General features: G+C 37.9%; 1 protein-coding gene across 1 annotated transcript in view; it reads left to right on the forward strand.

The window, feature by feature from the left end:
- SNTB2 (syntrophin beta 2) overlaps nucleotides 1-12,888 on the forward strand; it is a 102,344-nt gene that overhangs the window by 47,286 nt on the left and 42,170 nt on the right. The window contains exon 3 of the mRNA XM_026495105.4: nucleotides 12,431-12,641. Within this exon, the coding sequence (XP_026350890.1) occupies nucleotides 12,431-12,641 (211 nt within the window). The remainder of the gene's footprint in view (nucleotides 1-12,430; nucleotides 12,642-12,888) is intronic.

Consider the following 12,888-nt stretch of genomic DNA (forward strand, 5'->3'; position numbering starts at 1 on the left):
CGTTCCCCCTGCTTGTGTTCTCTTGCTCTCTCTGTCAAATAAATAAATAAAATCTCTTTTAAAAATTAAAATAAAAGGATAATAATACTGAACTCAGTGTGAAGATTAAATGAGCCGATACATATGAAGCCCTTTGCACAGAGCCAGGTTCTTTGCACAGAACATAGTAGGTTCTTAAGAAAGGGTAGCTTAAAGAAGTCTAAACTGCCAACTATGTATACGCTCTTTGCTTAAAGAAGTCTAAACTGCCAACTATGTATACACATTTTGAAAATTATATTGATATATTTGTATTGTTTTAGTTTGCTTTCTTTTAAAAGTTAAAGATACTACAGAAATTGTTTCAAGTTATATATAGATTTATTTGTGAAAGATTATGTGCATGTTAAATCATATCTAAATACAACACAGCAGGCGCCTGGGTGGCTCAGTCGGTTAGGTGTCTGCCTTCGGCTTAGGTCATGATCCCAGGTCCTGGGATCGAGTCTTGCATCAGGCTCCTTGCTCAGCGGGGAGCTTGTTTCTCCCTCTGCCTCTCCTCCTGCTCTGGCACCTGCACGCACTTGCTCGCTCTCACAAAAATAAATAAAATCTTAAAAAATAAATACAACACAGTTTAGTCTTTAAAGAATTGCTCTTTTTTTCATAAAGTAAGAATTTAATTTGTAAAGTAAATAATCACCTCTGCCTCTTGAATCAAAATTAATTTTTTTCTTCAAATGAGATACATTTATTTAGAGCCTTTGGTTAATCATGGACTTAAAAAAATTAGTAGGGACCACAAAGAAGGAACTAGAATAGAGAAACAATGTGGTAAAGAACAAACAGCACCTAAATTTGTCAACTAGTTGTCAGACTGAGGAATATTTTCAGGCTGAATCTCTTCATTGTAAATCATTTCTAGGGGCGCCTGGGTGGCGCAGTCCTTAAGCGTCTGCCTTCGGCTCAGGGCGTGATCCCAGCGTTCTGGGATGGAGCCCCACATCAGGCTCCTCCGCTAAGCGCCTGCTTCTTCCTCTCCCACTCCCCCTGCTTGTGTTCCCTCTCTCACTGGCTGTCTCTTTCAAATAAATAAATAAAATCTTTAAAAAAAAATCATTTCTGGGGCGCCTGTGTGGCACAGCGGTTAAGCGTCTGCCTTCGGCTCAGGGCGTGATCCCGGCGTTATGGGATCGAGCCCCACATCAGGCTCCTCTGCTGTGAGCCTGCTTCTTCCTCTCCCACTCCCCCTGCTTGTGTTCCCTCTCTCGCTGGCTGTCTCTATCTCTGTCAAATAAATAAATAAAATCTTTAAAAAATAAATAAATAAATAAATAAAATAAATCATTTCTGAGAATGAGAATAGATATCTCTTGCCTTAGTCTGTTGTGGCTGCTATAACAAAATACCGTAGACTGGGTGGCTTATAAACAAACAGAAAGTTATTTTTCATAGTTCTGGAAGAGGATAGGAAGTCCAAGATAAGATACCAGCAGAATCAGTGTCTGGTGAGGGCTGGCTTCCTGATTCATAGATGGCTGTCTTCTTGCTGTGTCCTCACATGGCAGAAGAATCTAGAAAGCTCTCTGGGGTCTCTTTTATAAGAACACTTACCTCATTCATGAGGTCTCTGCCCTCATGATCTTATCACCTCCCAAAGACCCCATCTTCTAATATCACCGTGAGCGTTAGGCTTTTAACGCCTATAGTGCTGCTGATATAGCTGGGTATTAGAGAAAAAGGCAAAGTATTATGAAGTTTCTACAGAAATCTGGGGTTGTGGAAGTAGAGGGGAAAAAAGGAGGAAGGTGATATGACTTGGTTATATTATTGAAGGTTGTGCTGCTTTGTCTTCTACTTAGACATCTTTTAGAGCTCAGTAACCTTGGTGTTCATTAAAATTTGGGGCCGCATTCTCTGTAGCATTCATGCTAAATGCTAGAGACATCTGGTGCATGATCAGGTTTGAAATAGGTCCAGAACCAATTGGAGAGGGCAGTTTAGGCTACAAGATTTGTATCACACCTTTCTCTTCAGTAAGATGGTCAGTCTCCTGGAGCCATGGTATACTATACAAGAAAAAGTCTTAGAAGATTCAGACTATTGCAGATTCTCAGTATTAATACTGCAAAGTAATTTGTTTCTCATTTTTCTCAAAATACTAAAATTTGTAGATAATTTGCTTTTTCTAAAGTATAAATTGGAAGAGATTCAAGGTTATTTCTATATCACTCTTAGTTGCATTCCAGTGTGTTTTTTGGAGAAAAAGAGAAGAAGTAGAATTACCAGTAGTTGGCAAAATTATGCATAACTTCAGTTATGTCCACAGGAATGTGAACATCTAGATGTCTTAGCAGCAAAAATGTTCAGAACTCATTACCTAATTAGATAGAAGTTAGGATGATGGGCTTTGTAACTTTGGCCAAGCTATTTGTTTTCTGTAAGCCTTGGTTTCCTGCTGTATAAAATGAAAGCTTATGTGCACGTTAAATAAGAGGATGATTGTAAAATTGGCATAGTAAGCTTTCAGTATACTATTATTATAGGTGCCAGTTGTGTCCTGTGACCTTAAATAAATCCCTTAATTTCTCTGTCCTGTTTTCTCTGACTGTAAAATGGACATGATAGTGCTTGCTCAACTAGAATCTTTTAGAACTACTTCGAGGATAAATAAGATAATATCTATAAAATCACTTGGAGCTCTTTGATCCTTAAATTTATCTCAGCTCTGTCTCAGGAGGATGTCATGACAAGTAACACAGCTGCAACATTTAAAGCCATGGAAAAAAACAGTCCATCGTAGGAACAGTAAAAATAAGTTTTGTTAGGACATCTGTGAGCAAAACATTTATCAAGTTGCAGTTTTATATAACTGACCATATTTCTATTTGAAAATTTTAATCTTCAACATAGTCTTTTGTAAAACCCAGAGCAAGAAATAGGCCTAGATGTTCCCTAATGTGGAAAATACTTACTCCGTTCTTTAAGCCCTTGGTAGGCATGTGGTTTCCCAACATTCTTTACTTTTTTCCTAATATTTTATTGTGAAAAATCTTCCATCGTAAAGCAGGGTCAAAAGAATTCTGTGTCCAGTACTCATTTTACCACCACCTAGATTCTATTATGAATATTTTACTATACTTGCTTTAGCACTGATTGACCCATCTATCCATCCGTCATTACATTTCAATTTTTCTTGATACTTTTCACAGTGAATTGCAGACATTAATCTATTTCCCTCTAAATACTTAAGCGTGCGTATAAATAAGTAGAGTTCAGTATTGCAATGTAGTTTTTTTCTTTTGAGAAAATATTTGCATATAATAAAATGCACAAATCATAAACTTTGACAGATGCATACAATTATGTAACCCGAGCCTATCAAGATATAGTATATTACCATCACCCTAGAAAGTTTTCTTGTGCCCTTTCTCAGTCAATTCCCTCTCCCACCTTCAAAGGCTACTACCGTTCTGACTTTCTACTATAGATTAGTTTTAACTATTCTGAAACTTCATATAAATGCAATCATATGTACTCTTTTGTGATAGAATTCTTTTACTCATCATAAGGTTTTTGAAATTCGTTTATCTTGTTGCATATATCCATAGTTTTTTTTTTTCTCTTGCTGAATGATATCGTGTTATATGAATATATCACAGTCCCGTTACCTGTTTTCCCATTGATGGGAGCTATTTCCAGTTTAGAGCTAATATTAATAAAGTTACTATGAATATTTTTTTACAACCCTTTGTAGGCATACATTTTCATTTTCCTCGGTAAATTTTTAGGTGTGGAATTGCTGGGTCAAGTAGTTTCGTTTTCTGGGATGCCCGGGTGGCACAGTGGGTTAAGTGTCCAACTCTTGATTTCAGCCCAGGTCATGATCTCAGGGTCATGGGACTGAGCCCTTTTTCAGGCTCCTTGCTCAGCAGAAGCCTGTTGGAGATTCTCTCTTTCCCTCTCCCCTGACCCCGGCTCTCTTTCAAATAAATAAATAAATATTTTTCTAAAAAGTTTAGTTTTCTAAATGCTAGTCTTTTTTCCAAAGTGATTGTGCCATTTAAATGAATACTGTTATTAATAACTTCGGTACACCGGCAGTGTATGAGAGATTGCGTTGTTCTACATCCTCACCAACGTTGGTCGTGTCAGTCTTTTTAATATTAACTATTCCAGTGGTGTGTAGTAGGATCTCTTTCTGAATCATCCTTCATCTCGGTATAAAGGTTTCACTTTCTAAACCAAAAATTTACTTGACATGAGAGGGAAACCATCTTTTTTCCTGTTTTACTACTTAGATTTAGTTTCAGTGTCTAGAGCTGAAAAAAAGTGCTGACCATCAGTATGAGTAATTAAGGAGGAAGAAGAAGTTTGTTCTCTTCCTCCAGCTTGAGTTCTCAAGACCTCACTGGGTGCTTCTGATAGTTCTAAGCAGCTCATTGTGGGAAGTGAAAGCTAAGTAAATAATGATGAAGTCCAGGGAACATGAGCCCGTTCCTTCCCAAACAGCGCTGTGGGCATTGTGGAGTTTAGTAATGACAACATGTTCTTAAATGCTGCTTTCCAGAAATATTAGCCGTTAGCTTGAACTGGTTCATGAAATCTTGGTCATCTTCACATTGGCTATTTTCCATATAAAAGGTAAATTTTGGCTTTAGGGCATATAAAACAGTATGATTATTAAATTAGATATATAAGTCATGTCAAAGACTACTAAAAGAAGAAATAAATAGGCTAGACTTACAGAATCCTGTGTTCTGGTGTACCTAAGCATTGATTTGATTCATCTGATCAAAATGTACTTGCATTTCTCAGGAAATCCTCAGTGGTTTGATTAGAGGCCAAAACTCTTCACACTGTAGCTATCTCCTCCTCTCTCCTGTGAGCCCAAACAATTACTGCAGACTGCCTTCAAATTTTTATTAGAAGAGTTCATTTGAATTTTTCTTTTAGAACAGCAGTAGACTTTCTGAAATACTTTGTCCCCTTTATCAAAGTTTTGGGGCTCCTTCTCCAAAGGCAAAGTCTTCTGGATCCTAGAATCATCAGTCCTGTTTTGGTGTTTCTTTTCAGTTTCTTGTAAGTTAGTTTTCTATTTCACAATTCCTTCTTAAGAAACACTTACAATTCTCTTTTCATGAAAAATTGGTACTCCTGCCTTGTGAACCAATTTACTGTCAGTTTTCATCTTTTTCCAGCTTAGTGGTCCCAGTATCTTACCCTGTTTAATCAGGTTTAGTTTTATTTTGTAACAGATTTATTTTCCATTCTTCTAGTTATTAATAACTAAGATCCTTGACATCAGGATTTTCAGAGTTTAGACTGTGTCAGAGGAGTCTGAGAGACTGTCCCAGAAACGGTATGAAGTGTAAAGGCTTTTTCAGAAGGTGGAACGTTTTGTGCCTAGGGAAGGATGAACAGATTCCTATCTTTAGTACTAAGTAGGTCAGTAGGAGGAGTGAAAAAAATTTCTCATCATGGTTTTGCGACTGAACTTTTTAGCATTTGTTTAAAGAATGTTAAGCTGGTTACAGTGCCAAAGCAACCAGGTGGAAATAAATAGCCCCAAACAACTAGCCTGATAGAGGGGCTGAATTAGGGATACCACTGGCTGTTCTACTCAGTTTAGTGGGATGAGGGAGGATATGAATCTTTTGCTGGGTTGAGGGTGGGGCAGTCACTGGCTGCCGGGTGTGGGGAATGCTGGAACAGACTTGCAGCCAGCTTCTTTATTTTAGCTGTGTGCTTTACTCCCACTCCCAGAGGTAACTGGTGCCTCTAATTCCCCATCCTCTTTAGGAGTCTGCAACATGGATTGACTGGGATTTTACTCCCCACTTTTCTTATGTCTGCTAAGTCATTTAACTCCTCTGTCTGCTTGCCACCTTCCAAAATTTTGTTGTAGTTGCTTTTCTCCTGTTCTCTCTTGTAGGATTATACTTTTTGAAAGTCCTCTTTAGGGGCACCTGGCTGCTGGCTCAGTAGGTAGGGCATGTGACTCTTGATCTTGGGGTTGTAAGTTTGAGCCCCACATTGGGGGTAAAGATTACTTAAAATCAGATCAATGAAGGGATCCCTGGGTGGCTCAGTCGGTTAATCGTCTGCCTTTGGCTCAGGTCACGATCCCAGGGTCCTGGGATTGAGCCCCACATGGAGCCCAAGTCCAACTCCATGCTCACTGGGGAGTCTGTTTCTCCCTCTGCCTGCCGCCCCCCAATGCTTGTGCTCTCTCTCTCTCTCTGATAAATAAATAAATAAATAAATAAATAAATAAATAAATAAATAAAATCTTTAAAAAAATTGTCAATCAACCAATCCCCTTTAAAGTTTGCTGATGACTTCTTAGACACAACACCAAAAGCACAATACCTAAAAGAAAAAAATGATTAAAAAAATAGTTAAACTTCACGAAAATTAAAAACTTCTGCTCTATAAAAGACACTGTATAATAGGGTCTCCAAGAAAACAGAACCAGTAGGATAGATGGATGGATACATGGATGAATGGATGGATGGAAGGGGTATATGGATAGAGAGATAGATTATAGGAATTGGCATAGGCCATTATGAAGGCCAATGCCATGATCTGCTGTCTGTAAGCTGGAGAACCAGGAAAGCCAGTGGTATAATACAGTCTGAGTTCAAAGGCCCAAGAACCAAGAGTGCAAGTGTGCAACAGCAGGAGAAGATGGATGGCCCAACTCAAGCAAAGAGCAGATTCACCTTTCTTCCACCTTTTTGTTATATCCATGCTCTGAGCAGATTGGATGATGTCCATTCAAATTGGCAAAGGCCATTTTCTTTATTCAGTCTTTTGATAATGCTAATTTCTTCCAGAAAAACCCTCACAGACGTACCCAGAAATATTGTTTTGCCAGGTTTTCTAGGCATCCCTTGGCCCATTTAAGGTGACACATAAAATTAACCATCACACGCTGTTAAGAGAATGAAAAGACAAGCCACAGTTGGGAGAAAATCTTTGTAAAATACTTACCAGGTAAAGGACTGGTATCCAAAATACACAAAGAATTCTTAAAACTTAACAATAACAAACCAACCCAATTAAAAATGGGCAACAGATCCGAACAGACACCTCAGCAAAGAAGAAATACAGATGGCAAATAAGAATATGAAACATCATATATCATTAGGGAATTGCAAATTAAAATTATGCAAATTAAAATAATTGCAAATTAAAACAATGAGATACCACTATATGCATATTAGAATGGCCAAAATTCAAAACACTGACAGCACCAAATGCTGGAGAGGCATCACAATTCCAGACTTCAAGCTCTATTACAAAGCTGTCATCGTCAAGACAGTATGGTACTGGCACAAAAGCAGGCACATAGATCAGTGGAATAGAATAGAGAACCCAGAAATGGACCCTGAACTCTATGCTCAACAAATCTTCAACAAAACAGGAAAGAATATCCAATGAAAAAAAGACAGTCTCTTCAGCAAATGTGTTGGGAAAACTGGACAGCCACGTGCAGGAGAATGAAACTGGACCATTTCCTTACACCATACACAAAGATAGACTCAAAATGGATGAAAGACCTAAATGTGAGACAGGAATTCATCAAAATCCTAGAGGAGAACACAGGCAGCAACCTCTTCAACCTTGGCCACAGCAACTTCTTGCTAGACATGTCTCTAAAGGCAAGGGAAACAAAGGCAAAAATGAACCGTTGGGACTTCAAGATAAAAAGCTTTTGCACAGCAAAGGAAACAGTCAACAAAACCAAAAGACACCCAACAGAGTGGGAGACCATACTTGCAAAAGACATATCAGATGAAGGGCTAGTATCCAAAATCTATAAAGAACTTATCAAACTCAACACCCAAAAAACAAATAATCCAATCAAGAAACGGACTGAAGACATGAACAGACATTTCTGCAAAGAATACATCCAAATGACCAACAGACACATGAAAAGTGCCGCACGTCACTCGGCATCAGGGAAATACAAATTAAAACCACAATGAAATACCACCTCATACCAGTCAAAATGGCTAAAATTAACAAGTCAGGAGACAACAGATGTTGGCGAGGATGCAGAGAAGGGGGTACTCTCCTACACTGTTGGTAGGAATGCAATCTGGTGCAGCCACTCTGGAAAACAATGTGGAGGTTCCTCAAAAAGTTGAAAATAGAGCTACCCTATGACCCAGCAATTGCACTACTGGGTATTTACCCCAAAGATATAAATGTTGTGATCCAAAGGGGCACCTGCACCCCCATGTTTATAGCAGCAATGTCCACAATAGCCAAACTATGGAAAAAGAAGATGTGGTGTGTGTGTGTGTATGTGTGTATATATATATATATATATATATATATATATATATATGGTGGAATATTACACAGCCATCAAAAAACAAAATCTTGCCATTTGCAACAACATGGATGGAACCAGAGGGTATTATGCTAAGCAAAATAAGTCAATCAGAGAAAGACGACTCTATGATCTCACTGATGTGGAATTTAAGAAACAAGGCAGAGGATCATAAGGGAAGAGAGAGAAAAAATGAAATAAGATGAAACCAGAGAGGGAGACAAACCATAAGAGGCTCTTAATCATAGGAAAAAAACCTTAGGGTTGGTGGAGGGGAGGGGGTGGGAGGGATGGGGCAAATGGGTGATGGACATTGGGGAGGATGTGTGTTGTAATGAGCACTGCGTGTTATATAAGACTGATGAATCACAGACCTGTACCTCTGAAACCAATAATATATTACAGGTTAATTAATTGAATTTAAGTTTAAAAAATAATAAATGATAGATCTTTTTTATAAAAAAAAAATGAGCTCACAAGCCACAAAAGACATGGAAGAACCTTAAATGCATATTGCTAAGTGAAAGAAGCCAGTCTGAAAAAGCAACATGCTGTATGATTCCATGGAGACGGTAAAATGATTAGTGGTTGCCAGGAGTCAGGGCCAGGGCCTGAGTGATGAAGGAATCAGTCGGGGGAGCACAGGGGATTTTTAGAGTAGTGAAATTATGATTCTGTAGAATACAGTAATGGTAGATACATGGTTCATTTGTCAAAACTCAGCATATATAGCACAAAGAATGAACTGGGATTTTAGTTAATGATATCATACCAGTATTGGCTGGTTCATCAGTTGTAACAAATGGGCCATACTAATGCAAGATGTTAATAATAAGGTGTATTGTGGAGAGGCAGGGAGGGGTGTTGGGGAGTTCTCTGTGCTTACTCGGTTTTTTATGTACACCTAATACTGCTAAAAGAAAAAGTCCATAAAGTTTTTCAAAAATCCCCTTTAAGTGTTTTTAGTGGAATTTCAGGAAGGAGTAGAGTAAATGTGTGTGCTCTATTGCTGTATTATATAGGAAGTACTTTTTCTTCTTAAGATTAGTATAAAAAGGAATATTTTTTCTTAAGATTAGTATAAATAATAAAGAAATAACAACTTGCTTTAAGTTTGTATTCACACATTAATAATCTAGCACTGAATTTTATAGATAACTACTTGTCATTAAGTAACTTTAAAGTAAGTTTGGCTACTTTAATGATTATTTGAGCAGTTGCTCTGAATAATACAATTATTAACTCATCAAAAGAATTAGCACAGAAATGATTCTGCCTTTTAGTGCAATATTTTATGTTACTGACTGTAACGTACCATTTAAAATCTTCCCATAAGAAATAGCTATTTTTCTTCTAGAGAATATAACCAATTTTTTAGCCAATAGATATCTTAAGGATCATGAAAGCAACAATTGATATAGTGAAAAATAACATCAAAAGAATAGATATGATAAAATAACATAGAGGACTAAATAAAGATTAATATGAATATTAAGCTATTTGTTTATCTTCCTCTTTCTACTTTTGCTGGGCTTTTAGGATGGAGGAATTCCTCCTGCGTAGAAGTCTATCCTACCGGTGAGCTCTGTGTAGTTTCATCCTTCTTGGGTCCAATTAAATTTCCCCAGGCCGTATCTCCTTCTACTGTAACCCATCTTACATCCCACCATAAGATTATTTCTTTTCTTTTTTTTTTTTTTAAAGATTTTATTTATTTATTTGACAGTGAGAGACTACCAGCAAGAGAGGGAACACAAGCAGGGGGAGTGGGAGAGGAAGAAGCAGGCTCATAGCGGAAGAGCCTGATGTGGGGCTCGATCCCACAACGCCGGGATCACGCCCTGAGCCGAAGGCAGACGCTTAACAGCTGTGCCACCCAGGCGCCCCCCATAAGATTATTTCTAATACAAGTTTTATTTGTGGTAAAATACACATAACATAAAATTTACTGTCTTAACCATTTTTAAGTGTATAGTTAAGTAGTATTAAGTATATTCGTACAACAATCTCCAGAAATTTCTCATCTTGTAAAACTAAAACTCCGTACCCATTAAACAACAACTCCCTATTCCCCTGTCCTCCCAAACCCTGGAAACTACTATTCTAGTTTTTGTTTCTATGAGTTTGAATACTCTAGATATTTCATATAAGTGGGCTCATACAATATTTCTCCTTTAGCGACTGGCTTGTTTCACTTAGCATAATGTCGTCAAGGTTCACCCATGTTGTAGCATGTGTCAGAATGTCCTTCCTTTTTAAGGCTGCATAATATTCCATTCTTTGTATAATACTGCAATTTGTTTATCTATTTCATCGGTGGACATTCAGGTGGTTTTTACCTTTTTTTCAAGGGGGGGAGCAAAGGGAGAGAGAGACAGAGAATCTTAAGCAGGTTTCGCACCCAGAATGGAAGAACAAAACAAACTGAAGATTTTTTTCTAAGATGAGCTTTCTAGTATGGGCTTCAGACTGTTCCCAGATCTTATTTTATGTTGTGGCTATTTTCTAGAATTTCTTAGCCTTTTGGCTATTGCCCTAGAACTTTGAAGACATATAAAACCTGGATAGACTGGTGGCTAGCCTTTCAGGTAGCTAAGTGACTAACTCCAGTGGGAGGGGAGGTGACTAGATAGGTGAGTTGATAAGTATGAGGTAGATGTGTTTATAACCTGTTTCAAAGCATGACACTAGCTGGGTAAGTGTGCCTCAGAGGTGGAGAGGTCTCCATTGCAGTCCTGCTTTGCCCTTACCACCTTGCCTCCTTTAGACAAGAACTTCATTGTAGTTATCAGAGTCCTTCATAGAAGCACTTTTTGTAACCTATAATTATATTAATTGTTAAATTTCTGCCTTCCCCATTGGACAATAGGTCCAATGAGGGTAGAGCCATTTTTTTTTCTATCTTTTTCACCACTGTATCTCCAATGCCAGTGTCTCACTAGTAGGTGTTCAATAAATGTTAACTTAAGAAAGGCTAGACTGACCAGAGTTGAAATGACAATGAATATTTGCCATACTAAATATGGCAAATTGAAATACTTGGAATCATAAAGCGTTCAGAAAAGCGGCCAAAGAGAGGGGCACAAGCTTCAAGGCAGGCATGCTAGTATCCATGTAAACTGCTTAGCTTCAACAGGTGGTGCAGGATCTCATGACAGTGCTTCAAGGCAGCAAAAACTGTCTTCAGAAAGATGAAAGAATAAAAAGATCTGTACCAGGTCAGTGGCAGTTTGTCAGTTTCTAGGCTACTGTGAAAAACTCTCCGAAGAGCTTTATCTTTTTTCCTTTTGGAAAGATACATATGTTCACTGTTAGAACACATAAATGTATATATGTTATTCATTTATTTGCTTGACTTTTTAAACTCATTTTGGCAAAAACTTCGACCAAAACAGAAAAGAGTACCCAACAAATTGCTTTCTAAGAAATTTGTTTAATGTACTTGTAAAGAAGTTTAGCAAATTCCTAAAGGTGACTTTTGAAGTTTGGATTGTTCTCAGTTGACCATTAACATATAACAGTCAGACAACTGAAGATTTCTTAACTCTTTTTCTACTATGACTCAGTGTATGATTTAATCATATAATGCTACCCAGACCCTAAAAACAAGTTTCAGATTTTCATAGTCATATTCTTTAGTTATTTTCTCTTTTCTTTATTCCACATGGTGGAAATTTCAGTTCACTATTTGGCAGTCGGTTTTATTTACCTAGCAATACCTTATACCAGAATTTTCTAAGTATTTAAAACAATATCAGTTCCTTCTTTACAATGTGCCTATGACATTCAACAAGCATACTTTCCATTTCTTTGACATGGAAGTTAAAGCAAAGTGAGGTGTTTTACTATAGACCGTACAATAGGTTCCTTCATTGTAGGTCATTACATTAACACACTGAAACAGCAGACACAGCAGTTAGTCTTTCTGATGATTATCTTTCCATATGTGGTTTTCTCTGAAATTGGGCCCTAAGGAATTAAGAGAAAGTATCTCTATTCTGGAATGTAAAATTAAAATAGATTTCCAGTTACGTATGTTACACTCTGGCAGGTTTGATGGCTTCTGATCTAGCTTATTTATTTATTTTTTTTTCTCTTTCCACACAGATTGATAGAACTACATTCTCCTGATAGCAGGAACACGTTGATCCTACGCTGCAAGGATACAGCCACCGCACACTCCTGGTTCGTAGCTATCCACACCAACATAATGGCTCTCCTCCCACAGGTACTGGCTGAACTCAATGCCATGCTTGGTGCAACCAGTACAGCAGGAGGCAGCAAGGAGGTCAAGCACATTGCCTGGCTGGCAGAACAGGTAGGTTGAGAGGCAGGGCAAGGTCTCACCGGGTCACCATTCAGAGCCAAGGTGGTTCCCCCATTTCATATATCTATAATATTTATCATGCAGTCAGGTCCTGGATATCTAGCTTACAGATCTTTTGTTTGTTGGTCTTGTGTTTCTCCTCCCTGTCGTTTAGTTATTTGTTGCTAATTATCACCTCCACCAGAAGACCTGACTGTCATGTTAGTCATCATCACAACATAACTAAAAAGAGATTCTT

The sequence above is a fragment of the Ursus arctos genome, unplaced genomic scaffold, assembly GCF_023065955.2.
Source record: "Ursus arctos isolate Adak ecotype North America unplaced genomic scaffold, UrsArc2.0 scaffold_19, whole genome shotgun sequence".
In the NCBI taxonomy this organism is placed as follows: Eukaryota; Metazoa; Chordata; class Mammalia; order Carnivora; family Ursidae; genus Ursus; species Ursus arctos.